The 18,500-nt window shown below is 52.9% G+C and overlaps 1 protein-coding gene across 7 annotated transcripts in view; it reads right to left on the bottom strand.

The window, feature by feature from the left end:
- Positions 1 to 1,688: 1,688 nt before the first annotated feature.
- The window catches only part of RPS6KA1 (ribosomal protein S6 kinase A1), a 37,414-nt gene continuing 20,602 nt past the window's right edge, over positions 1,689 to 18,500 (bottom strand). For 6 of the 7 annotated variants that reach the window (XM_065041826.1, XM_065041832.1, XM_065041825.1 and 3 more), the window contains 20 exons: positions 13,964 to 14,080; positions 12,861 to 12,942; positions 12,516 to 12,596; positions 11,657 to 11,736; positions 11,235 to 11,341; positions 10,638 to 10,675; positions 10,371 to 10,513; positions 9,826 to 9,896; positions 9,107 to 9,195; positions 8,843 to 8,907; positions 7,207 to 7,309; positions 6,819 to 6,946; positions 6,228 to 6,353; positions 5,692 to 5,781; positions 5,304 to 5,462; positions 4,923 to 5,084; positions 4,254 to 4,330; positions 4,011 to 4,128; positions 3,586 to 3,723; positions 1,689 to 2,742 (listed from right to left, as the gene is read on the bottom strand). In XM_065041826.1, coding sequence (XP_064897898.1) covers positions 2,620 to 2,742; positions 3,586 to 3,723; positions 4,011 to 4,128; positions 4,254 to 4,330; positions 4,923 to 5,084; positions 5,304 to 5,462; positions 5,692 to 5,781; positions 6,228 to 6,353; positions 6,819 to 6,946; positions 7,207 to 7,309; positions 8,843 to 8,907; positions 9,107 to 9,195; positions 9,826 to 9,896; positions 10,371 to 10,513; positions 10,638 to 10,675; positions 11,235 to 11,341; positions 11,657 to 11,736; positions 12,516 to 12,596; positions 12,861 to 12,942; positions 13,964 to 14,080 — 2,097 coding nt within the window. In that variant the 3' untranslated portion in view covers positions 1,689 to 2,619. Of the gene's footprint in view, positions 2,743 to 3,585; positions 3,724 to 4,010; positions 4,129 to 4,253; positions 4,331 to 4,922; positions 5,085 to 5,303; positions 5,463 to 5,691; positions 5,782 to 6,227; positions 6,354 to 6,818; positions 6,947 to 7,206; positions 7,310 to 8,842; positions 8,908 to 9,106; positions 9,196 to 9,825; positions 9,897 to 10,370; positions 10,514 to 10,637; positions 10,676 to 11,234; positions 11,342 to 11,656; positions 11,737 to 12,515; positions 12,597 to 12,860; positions 12,943 to 13,963; positions 14,081 to 16,576; positions 16,826 to 18,500 lie in introns of those variants that run through there. The other variant, XM_065041828.1, reaches the window with a different exon arrangement.

The following is an 18,500-nucleotide window of genomic DNA, read 5'->3' as shown; positions in this document are numbered from 1 at the left end:
AATTTGACAGGGGTCAGCACCACATCATTAAGAGGAAGGCACGACTACGTTACACAGTGGGAAGAAGGAAAAGAGCCTCTCGGCTGGGTCAACCTCTTTTACAACAGAAAACGTTGCTGATTTACCTCCCAAAACAGGGAAGTTTCACTTTTCCTATACAGCAGCTGTATTATATAGAGCCGCTCAGTATTATTTTCAGGCTCCTCGTTTGTGGATTAACACGCTATTTCCGCACAGGTTAATTCCAGGTAGACTCAGCTATTAGAGGCTGGATTCCAGGATTTCTACTCCCTTGAGCTTTCATATGGACGTACAGGACTAAATCTTAAAGATCAAGTCAACTATTCAACACCTGAAATAACACAAGCAGCTTTCCTTGTATGGATTTCCTTACGTATGAAAGTTAAAATACATTGTTTGTCCCTTTTCACATCAAGACAACGTTAAGCTGTACATCCTCTTTGTCCTGAGTTAAAGCTGAATGAAGTCTTGTGAGCGCGGATTATTTGGTCTCCTCTAGGACACCGTCTCGCTCCCCCCAACAGGCACTGGAGACCCAGCCCAACGCAGGTCCAACTTTCACCTCAAATCATGCAATTTCGGTTAAGATGACAGCAGTTGGTCTCAACTGTATTTTGGCAAAGGTTTAATATTGTCAGGACAAAACCAGAAAGGGAACAAGGGAGCACACCCGACCTGTTACAAACACCTACAGAAAGAACAAGAAGTCCATTTTTACCGAGCAATGGAATTAAAAAAGTAACACCACATGGTTGATTTGGAACTAAAAATCAAGTTTTATTCTTACTTACAGTAGGATTGCTGGTTAAAAACACCCCAGAACACAAGGTGTAGCCCTTCTTGTTCACTCCATTCTGCAGGAGCTGCACCGAACACAAACACCCCAGCGAGGTGGAGGGCTCAGTGCTCTGATATCGGGGTTTGATGCTCTGATATGGGGGTTTGATGCCCTGATTAGGGGTTTGATCCTCCGATTATCGAGGTTTGAAGCCCTGGGTATCGTTTGTGGCCAGGCAGAGTTTGCAGCTCCCCTGTACCCGCAGAGCTTGCACCGGGTTGTCCTACACACCTTGGAGTCCTCACACCAGCACCGCGACAGGGAGGATGAAGCAAAGGTTGTCATGTTTCTCCTGACTGATATCTGAAAACATTTACAATTTCACACAAACGCCAGCTGCCATCCAAGCAGGGTGGGTGTTCGGTTTAAGACCCAGCCCAAAGCAGCAGGAATTCACAGCAGAACCTTTGCTGCATTTGAGTCCCCAGTGCTCCCCTGCTGCTGCCGACAAACCACCCAGGGAGCTCCAGCCATTCCCAAGCCGGAACGGGTCAGGAATTGATTTCTTGCACAGTTTGCCTCCAAGTGCTCGTTTCTTTTAGCACTAAAATGTCCTGAGAATAAGAAGTTCCCCTCGGCAGCGTGGCCCCTTTCCTGCTGATCACTGCCTTATTCCGTAACTGGTTCTAATTAATTATTAATGAGGTATTGCACCTGAGAGAAGGTGGCATAATATGCAGCCCTTCTACAGCACGGCTGGTTTTCCATCCAAGGCCAGGTGGAAAAGCTTTGCAGATCTCCCAGGAAGCGGGTGAGAGTCATCACCCCGAGACCTGGGGAAACGACGGGGCCGCTTGTTCTGCAGCTAAAAGTTGATTAAAAAAACCAATCAACCGAATGACACATTTATTGTACAATTCAGAAAGAAACCCTGAGTTACCAGCTGTAGAATAAAGTTAAATTAAAAAAAAAAAAGGATGGTTTGTTTAATAGGTTCCTGCTGAAGGAAAGGAAACCCCAAAATGCTAAAAGCAGCAGCCAGGGCCGGCGTGAAGCCAGCGTGGCCAAGAAGGTTCCCTTGTCATCCCCCCTGCACAGGTGACAAAGTCCCCACGGAGTGACGGGGAGAACACGGCGATGGGAGGAATGAGCCCAAGGCAGCAGGTGTCCGGCCAGCCCAGCCTCTGCGGGGGCGTTCCGAAAACGCCTGGTTTATTCTGTTTGGAGTCCTGCCGGCTGCGCTGGGGAGGAAACGGAGCCTGAAAAACCAATTTACACTCTGAACACACACAGGGAGCGAAGGGGAGGGAAGTTCTTCACAAACACGGGTGCTGCCGACCAAGAGGCTGCAGGGCTGACTGTGGGATGGGATCCCAAAGGTTCAAGGGAGGAAAAACCCCAGAGCCTAAACCCCGAACATTCCACAGTCCTCCAGCTGCGATGGTGTTGGAGAGGATCGCTCCTAAGAAATGATGTAGCTACAACAAATCTCTGGCCCTACACAGGAAAGGGTGAATCAGAGCTGCTTTTTAGTGCCTCTTGACATGTTATACACTCTAGTTCTCATATACACAGATGGATGTCTTTAAAAATCAACAATTTACACTTCAAAAAAGGTTTTACAGTGGAGTTCTCTCAGCAAAGATCAGTCCACGCGAGGAGGAGCCGGTCTGTCAGCAACACAAAGGCACGTGGCCTTTTGAGACGTCGTCCTCGAGGGAGCTCCTGTGCTGGCATCGACCGCCCGACCTCCCGTCCCCGTGTCGGGCAGATGTGCCAAGTCTGTGCGGCTGCACCGCGCGGCTGCCGCCCCCCCGGCCTCACAGCGTGGTGGATGGGAGCTTCTTCACCCGCCGCTGTGCCAGGATGGAGGACTCGATGGGCTTCAGCTGCGGGCTCGGCTTGGAGCTGTTCAGGGCGGAGTACGTGGCGGCCATCGCCCCCTTGGAGAGAAGGCGCGAGAGAACTTGTTTAGGTGTGGAAGAGTTATTTCAGAAACATGGCTTTACGAGATTGTTGAGTCATAGGATAGTTTGGGTTAAAGGGACCTTCAAATGTCCCCCAGTCCCCCTGCCATGAGCAGGGACATCTTCACCAGCTCAGGTTGCTCAGAGCCCCGTCCAGCCTGGCCTGGGATGTCTCCAGGGATGGTTCATCTACCCCCTCTCTGCCCAACCTGGGCCAGGCTCTCACCACCCTCAGGGCAACAATTCCTCCTCATGTCCAGCCTGAATCTCCCTCCTTTAGTTTAAACCATCACCCCTTGTCCTGTCACTACACGCCTTTGTAAAAAGTCTCTCTCCATCTGTCCTGTAGATCTGCGTTAGGTACTGGGGGCTGCTCTAAGGTCTCCTGGGAGTCTTCTCCAGGCTGAACCCCAACTCGCTCAGCCTGTCCCACAGCAGAACTGTTCCAGCTCTCCGAGCATCTCCACGGCCTCCTCTGGCCCCTCTCCAACAGCTCCATGTCCCTCTGATGTTGGGGCCCACGGTTGGACGCAGCACTGCAAGGGGGTCTCACCAGAGCGGAGCAGAGAGGGAGACCAGAGTAGCCAGGCCCACAAACATATTACCTTTTTCTTTACATCTCCCTCCCGTGCTGACATGCCGTTAAAGAACCTCCCCAGGTTTTTCTGCTAGCTTGTCTGTATCGCCTCCCCAGTCCCCCCGCTCCAACCTGCCGTCCTGCTCGGTCCACAGCCCCGTCACCCGCCCGGAGCACAGCCCTGTGACACCTGTGCCCAGGGACACCAGGAACCAGCTGAAGGCCCAGCCCAGACTTTGTACCTTGACAAGCTGCACGTCCTGGTGATTGAGCTGGCTCTGGGGTAAGCTGTCCTTGTGGGTTATCCAGGGGTGCTGCAGGACCTGCTTGGCCGTTAGACGCTGGTGAGGATCTACGTGAAGCATCTTTGATACCAGATCCTAAGGACATCATTTAGAAAGTTAGACTTTAGAAGATTTCACACTTCAAATGCAGAAATACCACCTGTACATCCCCAAATCAGGATTTAAATTCAATGGCCAAGTTTAGAGTCCCCAGACATCAATCCCTTTTTGTATAGAATACTAGTTCAGTACACCTAGGAGCAGCTACACTGCTGGTTTTCTCCTCTCTCCTCCCTCCCCAACCTGCCTTGAACTTGTCTCACAGAACTGGCCATGCTTGACCTCAACCCTTTAACGTAACGCAGACGAATATCAAACCGCACCTTGGCCATGTCAGAAATAGTGTCCCAATTGCCCCCACTGACGGAGAACTTCCCGCCGCCTATCCGGGACAGGATCTCTTCTGGAGTGTCACTGGGACCGTTTGCAAATGGGGTGCAGCTGAGGAGAGAAGAGAGAGCGTTTCATTTCCCATCCTGTAACCCAGCCAGGGACCGAGGCCACCAGGTCCGGCTGAGGTGGTCACAGCTCCAGACGTCACCTTCCAGCGAGACAGCGGCACTTACCCCGCCAGCATCGTATACAGGAGAACCCCCAGGCTCCAGATGTCGCAGCCCTCATCGTAGCCTTGGCGTTTTAGTACCTGAACACAACAGGCAAAGGAAAGAAAAAGAGCTCATTGAGCTCATTTCAAAGAGCTCGTTGAGCTCATTTCAGCTCGTGAGAAGCAGCTTGAGCCCTGTGTGCGGTCTGCAGGCAAAGCTCCAAGAGCCCTGCTGAACAGCAAAGTCTTGGACTAAAGATGGGGATTCACATCAGATTTTGGATTCATGGAACAGAGAAACTGCCCAGGCACATCAAAATGAGAAGTGAGACAGAAGCCACGTTCCCGTGCGGTGACACCGCGCGCATGCCCCATGGCACGCTGGCTCTTCTTCCTTCCACACCAAGAAAATCATCCCACCTGTTTTAACAGGTCAGTTCGTCAGGAAGAGAAGCAGCCTAGAAAATCCCTGGGGTTTTAAAGTCTCACCACCTTAAGGCAGAGCCCCTTATCAGGACAGTACAAGTTGGACTGCACAGTAACCGCACTTGAGATCCCCTATTTGTTCATTATGACAAGTGGTATTTCTGTAATTACCTCTTCTAGGGTAGAATGGAAGTTGGAAATGAGAGCACAGGCTGTGGAGGGACACGAGAGCTACCGAAGGGTCTCAGGTCAAGCAGGCGCTTACCTCGGGTGCCACGAAGTTTGCTGTGTAACAAGGAGTCATGAGAAGGCCGTTCTCAGCCCTCAGCTGCTTGGCAAAGCCAAAGTCACAAATGCGAATGCTTTCGGGGTTTCCTGACTCATCCACATAGAGAATATTGCTGGGTTTCAAGTCCCTGTGAACCACCTGTGGAGCAGAGAAAGGGCCGTTCTCGTACCCCAGGAAAACAAAGGTCTGAAGCTGCATCAGGACTCTCAGCCCCTGCTCCGGCCCCACATCTGGTTTGCCAAGACAGCAACACCAGCAAGAAATAGTAGTCCTGGCAGGTAGAGTTACTCCCAGGAGGAGAGGGAGAGTGGTGCAATGCCAGACAGCTTCCCAGGAAAATGATGTGACCACACTCACCCCTTGGGAATGCAGATATTCCACCGTTTTACAGATCGTGTGCAGGACCGAACTGGCCTCCCTCTCTGAGAAGAATTTCTGTCTGAGGATTTTATCGAGTAGCTCCCCTCCCCGCATCAGCTCAGTCACCAGATACACGTACTTCCCGTCATCATACACCTACCAAAGCAAACGCAGAGGGGTTAACCCAAACGCGCTTCCAGAGCTTCCCCGTGGTACTTGTAGCACCGAGCAGCAGACAGGAATCAGGGGCTGTGGGGATGCCGTCCCAGCCCAGAGTGACGCACTGAGTGGTGCCACTGGGCGCTGCAGCTGCACTCGCCCACCCTGTAGACCAGTTTGCACTTCCTAAACCAAAATCCAGGGAAGTGATTCAAGCTACACTCACATCTTTCAAGGTGATGATGTTTGGATGCTGCCCGTATCGCAGGAGGATTTCTATTTCCTCAGACGGGTCTCGCTTGCTCTTGTCGATAACCTGCAAGATCAGGGACGAGCATCAGCCACAATGGAGAGGGAAAGGGAACAGGACAAAGCAAACGAGCTGAGCTCTGCAAAGACCCTGTGCCATCGCCGCTCCCTGTCCCCTGCCCTCTTCAGCAATAAGCTCTAGAAATCCCCTGATTGCTTCATCAGTTCTGCATCCCCAAATCCCAAAGTTTTATGTCTGGCTTATTTGTTAAGAGCTGGCACAGCTCTGCAAAGAGAGGTGAGATACAGTCCCCTCCCTGGCCGGGAACGCTGCTTCCCCGCTACTCCTAGACAAGAAAGCTTGTGCAGTTACATGCCCAGCAGCACAGAAATCACTCCTTTAGTCCCTACACAAGCAGGGGAAGCAATTTCATTCCTGGATGTTATTTTGGTCATTGTGGGGATGAAGAGAAATCTAAGAGGGGAGTTCAGTTCCGATGGTAAATCTCAGACCTTGACTGCGTATTCCATGTTGGTGGCTTTATGAATGCAGCGTTTACACACTGAGTAGGAGCCGACGCCGATCGCCTCCTTCACCACGTAGCCGTCGTTGAACTGGACGTTCTTGCCGTGCAGCTGCTGCAAGAGGAGAGCGGAAAGTTGCTGAGCTGGGAAGGGTTCAGGGAAGGGTTTGTGCAACCTGAGCAGTAACTGCAACGCAGAGCGACTGACAGACACCGTCTGTGCTTCCCACAGCTGCTGCTCCCACTGGGGACAGGGAGCAGAGGAGAACAAGGCAGGTGGAGGTCAGTGTGCTGACGTTATCCGCACCTAGCGTGGTGCATTTCGGTGACACTTATCAAGCCGTGCGCATTCGCATGGGTCCACCTGGGGAGCTGAAAGCAACCAGACTCGCGTTGCCCTGCCGACCCCTGCACGCGACAGTTAATAGAAATGAAAGAACAGGGTGCAGGAATTAGAAACAGGATGACGCTGCCTCAGGCGGCCTGTTAACTCTGCTCCAGATGGTACCGAGATCCCGCAGCCCCACGCTGGAGCGTCACTGCGGCTTCAAACCGCTGCTCCTCCGTCCCCGCGCTTTACCTGCACCACCGAATGCAGAGGTGACTGGGCAGGCTTCACCTTCCCATCCTCCATCAACCCGGTCGCCACAAAACTGAAGCCTCGGAAGAGCTGATGGGCCCCGGCGCTCGGGGGGATGCCGGGGGAATCTGCAACAGCAGGACAGAGACAACTTGGAGCGGGTTAGCCTTTGGTGGCCAGCAGCCTTCCCCTCGCTCCCCAGGAGCTGTGGTTCCTCTTTAGGTTGTTCAAGACAAGAACCACCCTACATTTTGGTTGCTGGGGTACCTCCTCGGTGCTGCAGCCATCTGGAGGCAAACCTGCCCTGCTGGCACCAGCAAACCAGCGGGAAGCCGTCCAGCTATCATTCCACACAGGCAACTCGGGCTTTGCGTGAATCCGTACCAACCTTTCGGTGTACGCGACGTAAATTCTGTGTCAAAATAAAAGGTGTCATCCGGCTGGCCTACGGCTGGCTTGAAGGGCGGCTTGATTTCCCTGCGGTACAGCTTCTGCAAAACAAAGGCAGCTCCAAAGTGCTCGGGCAGATCAACGCTCTCGTACACGCTCGGAAGGCGCAAAGGCTTCGCAAGGAACGAGAGGCCAAGGAGAGATTTGGTGACATTACAAACAGCTCTGTGACAGCATTTACCTACAGCTCAGCAGTCTGAGGGAAGACTTCATGGCCAGTGGGATGCTTTGGAGGCAGTTTGTGGAGAAATACAAGTTCTTCCATATATTAAATCAAGAACAAAAGAGTTCTCTGTGTAGGTTGGCCCCATCAAGCAGCAGCATCCCTGAAGAATTTACCTCGCCAGGCTCTTCCACCTCCTCCTGATCCCCGTTGGGGCTTTGCTGACACGTATCTCCCCAGGGACAGCCTGAGGAGATGCCCCAGGACGACATTTGTATCCCAGCACTCCCACAAGCAGCCTTTTAAAATTGCTTCTTGAAGCAACAATTGGTGGTCAGTAGGTCAGAGAGGTTCTCCTGCCCCTCTGCTCTGCCCTGGGGAGACCACACCTGGAATATTGTGTCCAGTTGTGGCCCCTCAGTTCCAGCAGGACAGGGAACTGCTGGAGAGAGTCCAGCGCAGCCACCAAGATGCTGAAGGGAGTGGAGCATCTCCCGTGTGAGGAAAGGCTGAGGGAGCTGGGGCTCTGGAGCTGGACAAGAGGAGACTGAGGGGGGACTCATTCCTGGGGATCAGTATGGAAAGGGGGAGTGTCAGGAGGATGGAGCCAGGCTCTTCTGGTGACAACCAGTGACAGGACAAGGGGCAATGGGTGCAAACTGGAACACAGGAGGTTCCACTGAAATATGAGAAGGAACTTGTTGGGGTGAGGGTGCCAGAGCCTGGCCCAGGCTGCCCAGGGGGTTGTGGAGTCTCCTTCTGTGCAGACATTCCAACCCGCCTGGACACCTTCCTGTGTAACCTCATCTGGGTGTTCCTGCTCCATGGGGGGATTGCACTGCATGAGCTTTCCAGGGCCCTTCAACCCCTGACATTCTGGGTGCTGTGATTCTATGAAATAAGCTCTCCTAGCACTGCTGGAGGATCAGTCTGGCAGTTTGCTGGGTGCCTCAAAAGCATTAGAACTCTGATCTCCACAATCCCTTACCCAGTAAGGGAAAACAGGGAAGAAACAGATTTATGTGGTAAAACTGGGAGTTCACCAGAAGCAACTGGGAAACACCAGTTCAGCTGCCATCCTGCTTCTCTGTACAAAACAAAGCATTTCCTTGCCAGAAACGCTTCCCCGATTCCTTCCCCCTTTTTGCAAGACAATCCTCGTGGTGCCGAACCCCAGTTAAAACCTGCATCTCACTGCTGAGAGATGAGTCAATTCAAACTGAGGTGAGGACACAGGCAACTCAGGTGGAAAACAGTTATTCCCATGACAGAATTTTAGATTTGGGAAGGATTCCTGGAAACAAGGACGGGCAGCTGGCCTGCAAGCGTCCCGGCCGCGGTGTTACTGCAGCCGGCAGAACTGACTGGCGTGAGCGGTGTCAAAGTTTGATCTGATAGTTCTGATACTCACATTCCAGTCAATGGTCGAGTAGAAAGGATGGCGCTTGATCTCTTCTGCCCCATCTGGCCCAGAACCTGAAAGATGCACCCGTGGAGCGTGTTGCATTAAATCGGGACCGTCAACAAAGCAAAGGTTACTCCAGTCTACGCAACACAGGGTATTACAGGGAACCCATTAACCGAGCACAAGTGGGAACATGCTGCTGACCCATGAGGATGTGAGAGGCCCCGATGCAGCATCAGGTGTACTCAGAAACCAAAAAAAATGTCTTACCTAATCGGTTGGCTGGATTCCTTTTGAAAAGGGCTCGCAGGAGGCTCTGTGCTTCAGAGCTCAGGAACTGCGGCATGCCCAGCTTCGCTCTGCAGAGGAAGTTAGGCAATCGGTTGCAGGTTTAAAGAAGTCAACCCACAAGCTGACTGCAGCACCTCCACGCCCGAAAGTACAGTCATCTGTTTGGCATTTACACTGCACCCTTCAAACTAACTGTTGGGACAAAACTGCTTGCCAAATAATGCCATTAAATTGCGAGAACCCCCAAATTGCAACATGCTCAGAGAAAGAGCAGAAGCTCATCTCCTATACATACATGAAAGAGAAACTCCTCAATCATTTTGCTTGGGAAAGACCCTCAAGATCACCAAGTCCAACCATTCCCCACCCCTGTGCCTGCCCCATGTCCTGAGAACCTCATGTCCGTCTGTCCAACCCTCCAGGGATGGTGACTCCAGCACTGCCCTGGGCAGCCTGTTCCAATGCCCCACAGCCCTTTGGGGAAGAAATTGTTCCTAAATCCAACCTCAACCTCCCCTGGCGCAACTTGAGGCCGTTTCCTCTGCTCCTGGCACTTGTTCCTGGGGAGCAGAGCCCGATCCCCCTGGCTCCAAGCTCCTTTCAGGCAGTTCAGAGATCAGAAGGTCTCCCCTCAGCTCCTGTTCTCCAGCTGAACCCCCCAGGTCCCTCAGCCGCTCCCATCACACTTGTGCTCTCACTTGAGGATGAGGGTCATCGTCTCCTTACGATCCTTCCCCTGGAAGGGCAGCGAGCCGGTCAGCATTTCAAACTGGGAGAGAAAGAGAAGAAGGGGAGGTCACATCTCAGCAAGTCTGAAGGTTGCACAGATCCCACTGCACCTTCATCCGGGAGCTCGCCAAAGCTGGCGAAAAGCTCGCGAGGGATCAAAAGCCCAGCTCTAAAAACAGATGGCAGACATCATGTTTTCTCAGAGTGAGCTTGGTTCACAAGGTCTGCAATGGGAACACGTTTGAGGCAGCACCTGCAGATCCCTTGGATCCAGCAACCACCAGATGGTGGCACCATCTGCATGGACACCCCGGACACCCCCAGGCCGCAGGGGCTCTGCCAGCCCTGGAACATGCCATGCAGGCTGCGCTTCTGGACACAGCCCTTCCGGGGAGCTCGGAGAACACCCCCAGCTCAGCGCGTCTGCTGGACACACAGAATCACTGCAGGGGGTTTCGGAGCTGCCACGGCAGCAGCTGCTGAGCCAGGTCCCAGCTGGGCACCGGGTACGCACCATTAACACCCCGTAGGACCACCAGTCTGCACTGTGCGAGTGGCCCTGGCGATTCACCACCTCTGGCGCCATGTACTCCACTGTCCCGCAGAAGGAATAGGCTTTCTTCTCGTGGTCTATAGCCTCCTTGCTCAAGCCAAAATCTACAGAAGAGAAAAGCTGTCATCAGGCGCCCACGTGCTCTGAGCCATCGCGCAGGCCTAAGGGAAGCTCTGTATTTCAAGAACTGAGCTTGCTGGAGCACAAGGCTCTTGTGGAGGGTCTTACCTGTGAGTTTGATGTGCCCTTCTTCGTCCAAGAGGATGCTACAGCATGAATGAAAAAGACAAGAAGTTACTGCCTGCAGTCAGAGCTGGTGAGAACAAGCACACGCAGCAGAGACTGGTCCAACATTTCCCAGAGGAGAAAGTTTCCTGTCCCTTCCCCCAGCGCTTTAAGCTCCATCACCGAGACATGAGCAGGACACGGAGCAGCCCCCTTCTCTTTACACCCTCAGCTTCACACTGAATGAACGACCCACCCAGGTTACACCACCTTTGATCTCCAGGTAACAATAACCAACTCCTGCAGCGGGTACATGTCTGCAGAGACCCAGCCTGGTGTCTTTTCCCTCCCAAGGCTCTTGATTGCTTAAAGCTGGAGCCTGGAGACTGCCAGGGATTAATGCTGCCTCCACAGCGCTCCTGGCCATAACTGCTGATCTGAGGAGCGAGAGCCGTGACACTGGCACTGCCACCGTCCAGCTGGCTGGCCCAGGGACATCGTTTGGCTTCGGTTTTGTGCCAAAAGACGACAGCATTTGCTGGCCACAGGCTCGGGACTGATGGATGACTCCGTTCCCCACCGCAGCCGTGCCGCACGTACTTCTCTGGTTTGAGATCCCGGTAGATGATTCCCAGGCTGTGCAAATGGTCGAGCCCCAGAGCCAGCTCTGCCAGGTAGAACTTCACGTCCTCCTCGGTGAACATGACCTGGAGGAAGGGGACAGGCAGGGTCACAAGGCCAGCAGTGACCACCTCCACTGCACCCACGCAGGACCTTTCACATCCACGTTGCTCCACCCGAGCTTCCCAGACTTCACCCACCATCCTGAACTATCAATTAAGCATCGACACCAAAATCCAAACCAGGCTGCTAAGCAGCAGGTGGGTTTTTTTGAAAGCTCTTCATTTACATTCACCAGGTTACGTTCTCAGTTGTCTTCACCTGGCACAATGTCTCGTTACCCATCCTCACTCTGTCCCACCGAGGTGACACAACCCACCGAGATGCCAGAGCACACCCACCTCTTTGGAAAGGCGAGTGAAAAGGTCACCTCCTCTGAGGAAATCCAGGATGAGATACAGCTTCCCCTCCGTCTGGAATGCTGAAACACAAGCCGGCGCAGCCATCAGACCCCTCTGCTGAGGGAAAGCTCCACGGTGTTAAATTAATCACTTAAATCCCAACGGCTTTGGTTGTGCAGATGCCCTGCGTGGTTACTAGGTTAAACACAGGACTAATTCTTTGGGGTGAATGAGATTTCCTGCCCATGATGTTGAAACGGGAGCTCACCCGAGCACTCTGGCGCTGCAGAAAACCCTCATTTCACGGGGCTGGTTCCCTTTCAGCCAGCGATGCTGTACGGAAGGGGCTGTTCCCCAGAGAGGCACTGGTCACTTCAGAGGGACAGAAGCTGTCCTCACCTTCCTCAGAGTCAGAGCATCGATCCTGCCAAACTCTGCCTTCGCTAGTTAACTCCGCTTTCTCAGTTTCTCCTGATTTAATGTTTTAATCCCAAGGATTTGATGTTTAAACCTTCTCTCCCAGTCTATGCTCTGTTCCCCATGCAGTAGCTGGAGTGGGCATGGGACCAAAGACCTTTCCAGGGAAGGATTTGTGCTAAGGGGATTGTGAAAGCTCCGGAGCAGCACAGCCACTGAGGGATACGGACTGATCAGGCCTCTTCTCCACCTCAGGACTCTCCAGAAGCCTGTTAAGGACCATGGGAGTCTCAGCATCCTCCAAGCAGCCGGATGCCTCGTGCTCATCAACCTGCTCACAGCAGCTGTGCCTGTAGTAGCATCTTTATTGTGTTTAAAAGCAGCCAGTGTCTGTCTGAGCCTGCAGCCCCTCTCCCAGCGTCCCAACTGGCTCCACACTCACCGTAGTGGAGTTTCACCACAAAGGGATGGTTTACATCAGCCAGGATGTCCCTTTCTATCTTTGTCCTTACTCGATCACGCACTGTGGGAAGAGAGAGGAACAGCTCAGATGCTGAAGAAGACACAGGGCACCCCAGTACCAGCCTAAAGCCCTTTAGTACCAGGCAGCTCGAGCCAGATCTTTCCCACCTCCAGCACGGGAACAGGGTTTTTTACAGATGGACAGAAAAGGAGGCTGTTGGTTGAGATAAGGTACTTCTCTTTCACCCAGAAGTGGCTGCTGTGACATCTCCCCAATGCTCTTTAAGACACGAAGGACAAAAGCGTCACAGTAAGAGTCTCCTACCTTTCAGCGTCGCCTTCTTGAGCACCTTCATGGCGTAGAGGTGGTTGCTGTCTGGCGGTGTTATTTTTCTCACCAGGAAAACCTGAGGCAGAAGAACACCGCATTAGCCAAGCACCAGACATCAGCAGGAGCTGGATGGCTCCTGAAGCCGCAAAGCTCAGGGAGCGCCCGGAGCAGCTGGCCGCAGGGCCGGTGAGATGTTCCTCAAGCTCTGCATGTGAAACCCGCAGGGTTTTCAGGAAGGTGCTGCATGTAGACTCCTCTCACCTCCCATCTCCAACCATTTCATCACTCGGGCTTTTACACTGCACGTTCCTCGTCTCCCACCTCCCACAGCTCTTGCTCACTCCCGCGGTTCCCGTGGGGCTGTGGTTGATGCCCAGAGCTGGGATTTGAAGCACTGACACTTCAGGACACCACAAAACCTCCTGGAGACTTGCTGGTTTGACAGCCAGATCAACCCCGTATTGTCCAGGTCCTGCATCCTCCCTGGATTTTTACCCTTCCCTGATGTCCCAGGCAGCTTCAAAAACACACAACCTTTCTTTTGCCCAAAAGCACTGCTGCATCTGCCCAGGTCATAGCACACAGTCCTGTACAAGCCCCCACTGCTAGCGCTGGTAACTGATTGACACAAACTTAATGTGTGAGCAGATGGTCTGTAAGAGACCTGGATTATTTACACATTGAAACAGATAAGAGTTAAAGCTATTTCCTTCCCCTTTCACAGAAGGGAAACTGGACCGTAAACAGGGGACAAAACCAGAGCTCTCTGAGAAGAGAGGAGCGTGGCCGAGTCCTCCAAGTCCTCAATTCCACTGACAGCTGGAGCTGCAGGAGGTCGCTCTGCCCTGCGTGATGGCCGCTTTCACGAGAAAAAACATCGTCTGAAGAAAGAATTACAGGGGAGCTTTGGATGCACAGGCTGGCCCTTAGGAGAAGGCACCTTGCCTTCCAAGTTTGAAGCAGCCGTTTGCTAAGTGGGCTCATCAGTCAGATTCTCACGATCTGGTGGGAATCAGGGAAGTGGTTTCATTGGGGACAGTCCCTTTTGTCAACAAAATCTCTTATCTGATATGACACAGAGGAAGAAGTGAGCTCACCTTGCCGAAAGAGCCCTGTCCCAGCACCTTCAGGAGCTCAAACTGCGAAGGATCAGCTTTCTCGGAGCCTTCCTTCACATGGTGCGTGATGTTGATTTCCTTCACAACACCTTCGCCCTGAAAAAGAGGGGACAGAGTTGACTGGGAGCACCCTCCTGAGGAAGGGGAAGCCTTAGTGGATTAAGGAACAAGGACTGGAGCTACAGACTCACAGGAACCACGTCTGACAGAACTATAAAAGCTGGTGCTTGTCACAGGTTGTCACATAAATAAGTCACCGGGAGGTTTGCACCAGCAGCCTTGTTAAACATCCTGCACCCTCCCCGAACGCTCAGCTCCTTGCACCGCAGGTGCTGCGCTGCTTTGAACTGCGTTTCAGAAGAGGGCTTGAAAAGCACCATCCTTTTTGAGGCACCGGTGGCGAACCCAGGAGTGTTTATGCCACTAAAAATCCAACAACACAAAAATACGGCACTGTTGTCAAAACATGGCCAGGGCTGGTAAAAATCAGACATGTTGGAGCCCATCTGCTCAGCAATCTGAGCAACTCCGCGGCATAAGCCTTAGTGCATCTTCAGCACATACAGATGATGCTTCAACAGACTCGAGCCTTCAAGAAGATTGAGGGGAAGCCAAGGTCTCTGGCACATGTTTTGTTTAAAACACATTATTTTATTTAAAAAAATAAAGAGGAAAAAGAGATGTAGTCAGCAGTATCGAGAATAAACTCACCAACGAAGCTAAGCCAGCACAGAACAGCCACAGACCCCGAGGTGATGCTGAAACCTACCCAGCAAACTGTCCAGACCTCTGGGGCAGAAAGCTCAGGGTTCAGCTCAACAGAAACACATTCTGCTGCTATTTGCATCCCCAATATAAAGAGATTTTTGTTATCCTACTAGTCGTCCAGCTGTGCCCTTCCCTCTGTGTCTCTTGGCCATACTGAGCCAATGTAACTGTACTTGGGTTTCCCGTGAACTTGACCCGTTCCAGCCCTTCTCCCGGCTGACCAGGGCGGAGGTTCCACTCAGCGTCCCAATTCTACAGCCACAAATCACACTGCGGCCAGAAATCCTGGGAGCTGCACATCGTGCAAGGGCAAGTCTGGGCTTCTTAGCACTTCAGTCCCACGTTATCAAGCGTCAGATGTGTCTGGTTGCTGCTTGGACGTGAAGACCAGTGGTTATGTCCCAAAGGGGACTAAACTCAGCTGCTCTGACCCGAAGGCAGATTTTGCCATCAAGGCAAGAATTTAGTTTTACTCTTTGTAGAGATGAGGGGAAACAAAGTTATGCTTTGTTTTCTAAAACTCTTCAGTGGGTCTGGGACCCACCTCATTAAAGCAGCTTTTTAAAAACAACAGGAACCAGGTTTCAGGCTCCTCGCTCCCCACCCTCCCAGCACCTTATCGGGGCTGGCGGCCCTGCCAAGCACCCACGGATGTGGTTGTACCTGCACCCAGCACCCTTCCCTGCCCGGTCTCCTGCTCGGCTGCTCTCTAGATTAGGATGGGACTTTGTTTCCAAGGCCATAGTTTCGTTTTCTCAAGATCCTGCATTGTTCAGATGCTACAATCCGGCAGAGAAGCCCCGCTCGCAGCGGTTCAGCACGGACAGCCCGAGCACGAGCTCCCCCGTGTCCTCGGTCATCACAGACAAGTAAGATCTTATCATCTCTGTAACAACAAGTTTTCACATTCTGTGTGATCTCCCAGCTTAAAGCAGCCACCTTATGCTTCTGGTTTCATTTGGAGGCTTTAGTCCCTGGCACAGAGATGTTGGTTGGGAACAGCTTCCCACTTCCAGCCAGGAATTCTCCTCCTGCTCGTCCTGCCACGTCATTCAGTTCTCAGGGGGAGACCCTGGAGGTTGTGGGCTTGTTTCCCTACCCCTCATCTTCATGAAAACACTAGAAACCAGGTCTACAGAGCATCAGCATGTGTACAACCTGCATATTTCGCTCTGTAGCATCCCACACCTAAGCCGAGAGGAATATTTAACATTAACTCCTGTATCCACCACCTCCAAGGTGGGACCCGTCCTCCTACCACCGCTCTCCAGGAGCTGCGGGGCGACGTATTTTCACAGCTGTGGGAATTCTTCACCCTGGCCAAGAGCAAGACCCAGGGTGTTTAACTGCGAGCAGTTTCGGCAGCCCAGGCTGCACCTCAGGGCAGGCAGAGGTTTGCATACGCGGCCTGACCACACCAGCGAACACACACACCACCCAGACCAAAACGCCATCAGCCCACACATTATCAATAGCTGAGAAAAGCTCTGAGATGCCATTTGGCATCTTGCTGACACGAGGGATGCTTCCTCCCGTGGGCTGAGCCAGTAATGTGTAAATTCAACCCTGAGGATTCAGTTGACCAGCTCTTCCAGCCTGTTCAGCGGCACAACCAGAACAAGTTGTACTAAAACACCCGCGTGCCGCTGAGCTGGGGCACAACAGCCTTCGCTCGCACCGAGATCAGTCCCTTCCAACGGTGCCATGAAGCGAACTATGCCAGAAGGCAGAAAAGCAAAAGCAAACCAGGCTTTTCTAAGCATCCGTGTGCAGCCTGGATGGGCAGTAGGTGGCACAAAGCGAAGCAAAGCGAGCGGTACTGACCGGGCTGGCGAGCGCGCTGGGTGCGGGCAGGCTACAGGGCTTGGTGCGCTGCTTCCTCTGCAGCCAGAGCGCCAGGAACGCGCAGATGCGAGGAAGTTTCAGGTCCTTGTCCATTCTCCCATCCCGATCAACATGGCACAGCCCCGGTAACCGGCACCGACCCCCCGTGAGCGAGCGGGGAGGCGCCCGCGGTGCCGCGAGGTTGGCTGGTGGAGGAGACACAGGTGGTTGCAGCCCCGCTGGCAGATGCGCAGTGCGGACGAGCCACTCGGTCGCACGGAGGCAGGTTCACACTCCCACTCCCCAGCAACAGCGCTTGTGGTTGGGGCTTGTTTTTTTTGGTTTTGCTTTTTAAAAAAAAAACCAAGTCTCACAGCTCCTTGTTCACATTTGGGGTTTTGGGTTCCCTGGTTCAGGCAAGATGGTGACAGAAAACAGTTCCAGCAGGACAGGGAACTGCTGGAGAGAGTCCAGCGCAGCCACCAAGATGCTGGAGGGAGTGGAGCATCTCCCGTGTGAGGAAAGGCTGAGGGAGCTGGGGCTCTGGAGCTGGACAAGAGGAGACTGAGGGGTGACTCATTCCTGGGGATCAATATGGAAAGGGGGAGTGTCAGGAGGATGGAGCCAGGCTCTTCTGGTGACAACCAGTGACAGGACAAGGGGCAATGGGTGCAAACTGGAACACAAGAGGTTCCACTTAAATTTGAGAAGAAACTTGTTGGGGTGAGGGAGGCAGAGCCTGGCCCAGGCTGCCCAGGGGGTTGTGGAGTCTCCTGTGCAGACATTCCAACCCGCCTGGACACCTTCCTGTTGTAACCTCATCTGGGTGTTCCTGCTCCATGGGGGGATTGCACTGCATGAGCTTTCCAGGGCCCTTCAACCCCTCACATTCTGGGATTCTGTGGTGTAGTTAAAGTGATTTCCATCTGGTGCTGCATGAATCTCATGCCAGGCTGTGAGCTTTGGGGGTATTTCCACAATGAAGGATATTCTGAGAAGCCACTTACTCTTCAAAAAGGAAGAGATAAACTCATTAAAGCCCACACAGACGTCTGACACTGCCTGAGTAAAGCTGCACATCTCTGCTCTCACATTGGCACAGGGACGAAGGAGCACCCGTGATGGGGTTCAGGGTGCATCCATCCCATGGGCACATCCTCTGGTATCACCAGGATTTGTATCTAGTCCTTCGTTTGCTTCATGCCGCACAAGAGTCCTTGCCATGGAGTTATCCCGAGCCACCCATGTGAGGTGTTTTTAAGGGCATTTCTGAAGCAGCTTCTGAACCCACTGCTCGGATTTATTGCCAGGACAGAGATACTCAGATCACTTGTTTTGCCCCCTTCCCCCTGCAAACCTGTTCCCCTTTCACCTCCCCATGGGGTCAGGACAGACAGATGTTTTCTGCAGCAAGACCCCAGAGACTGTGGGTAAGAAAGAAACCCCTTGAAATGAGTAAAAAGACACCCACGCACCTCCGCAATTAGAAATAACCCCTTGTCAGCACTGATTTCTGAATTTCTCCAGAGCGCAGAGTATGAAAAGAAGATCTTGGTTTGGACCCAGAGAGACGACTTATGACTGTCTGGCCTCCTCCACCCTCATTCTGTGCTCTTTGAGAACCGATAATGAAAGAAACAAATGACTTAACACCAGCAAGGCAGCTGGTCCCAGCTCCGCAGAGGAACCTCAAGAGCCAGGGAGGTCCAAAGCAAAGGAGCTGGGAGCAGATGCCAGCACGGAACAGGTCAGTGCAGCTGCTGAGCACAAACCGGGTCTCACTGACGTCTTCTTCATTCTGCCCCAGTCCCGGTGAAGTGGAAACCGTGTCCACAATGTGCAGCCCAAAGATGAGCATCACCGCTCCCAAGGAAGCTTTCAGGTTGCTCGGTGAAGCCGTGCAGGAGCTGCAGACAGCTCTCTG

The sequence above is a fragment of the Columba livia genome, chromosome 26 (genome assembly GCF_036013475.1).
Source record: "Columba livia isolate bColLiv1 breed racing homer chromosome 26, bColLiv1.pat.W.v2, whole genome shotgun sequence".
In the NCBI taxonomy this organism is placed as follows: Eukaryota; Metazoa; Chordata; class Aves; order Columbiformes; family Columbidae; genus Columba; species Columba livia.
This window is presented reverse-complemented; position numbering and strand designations above follow the sequence as displayed.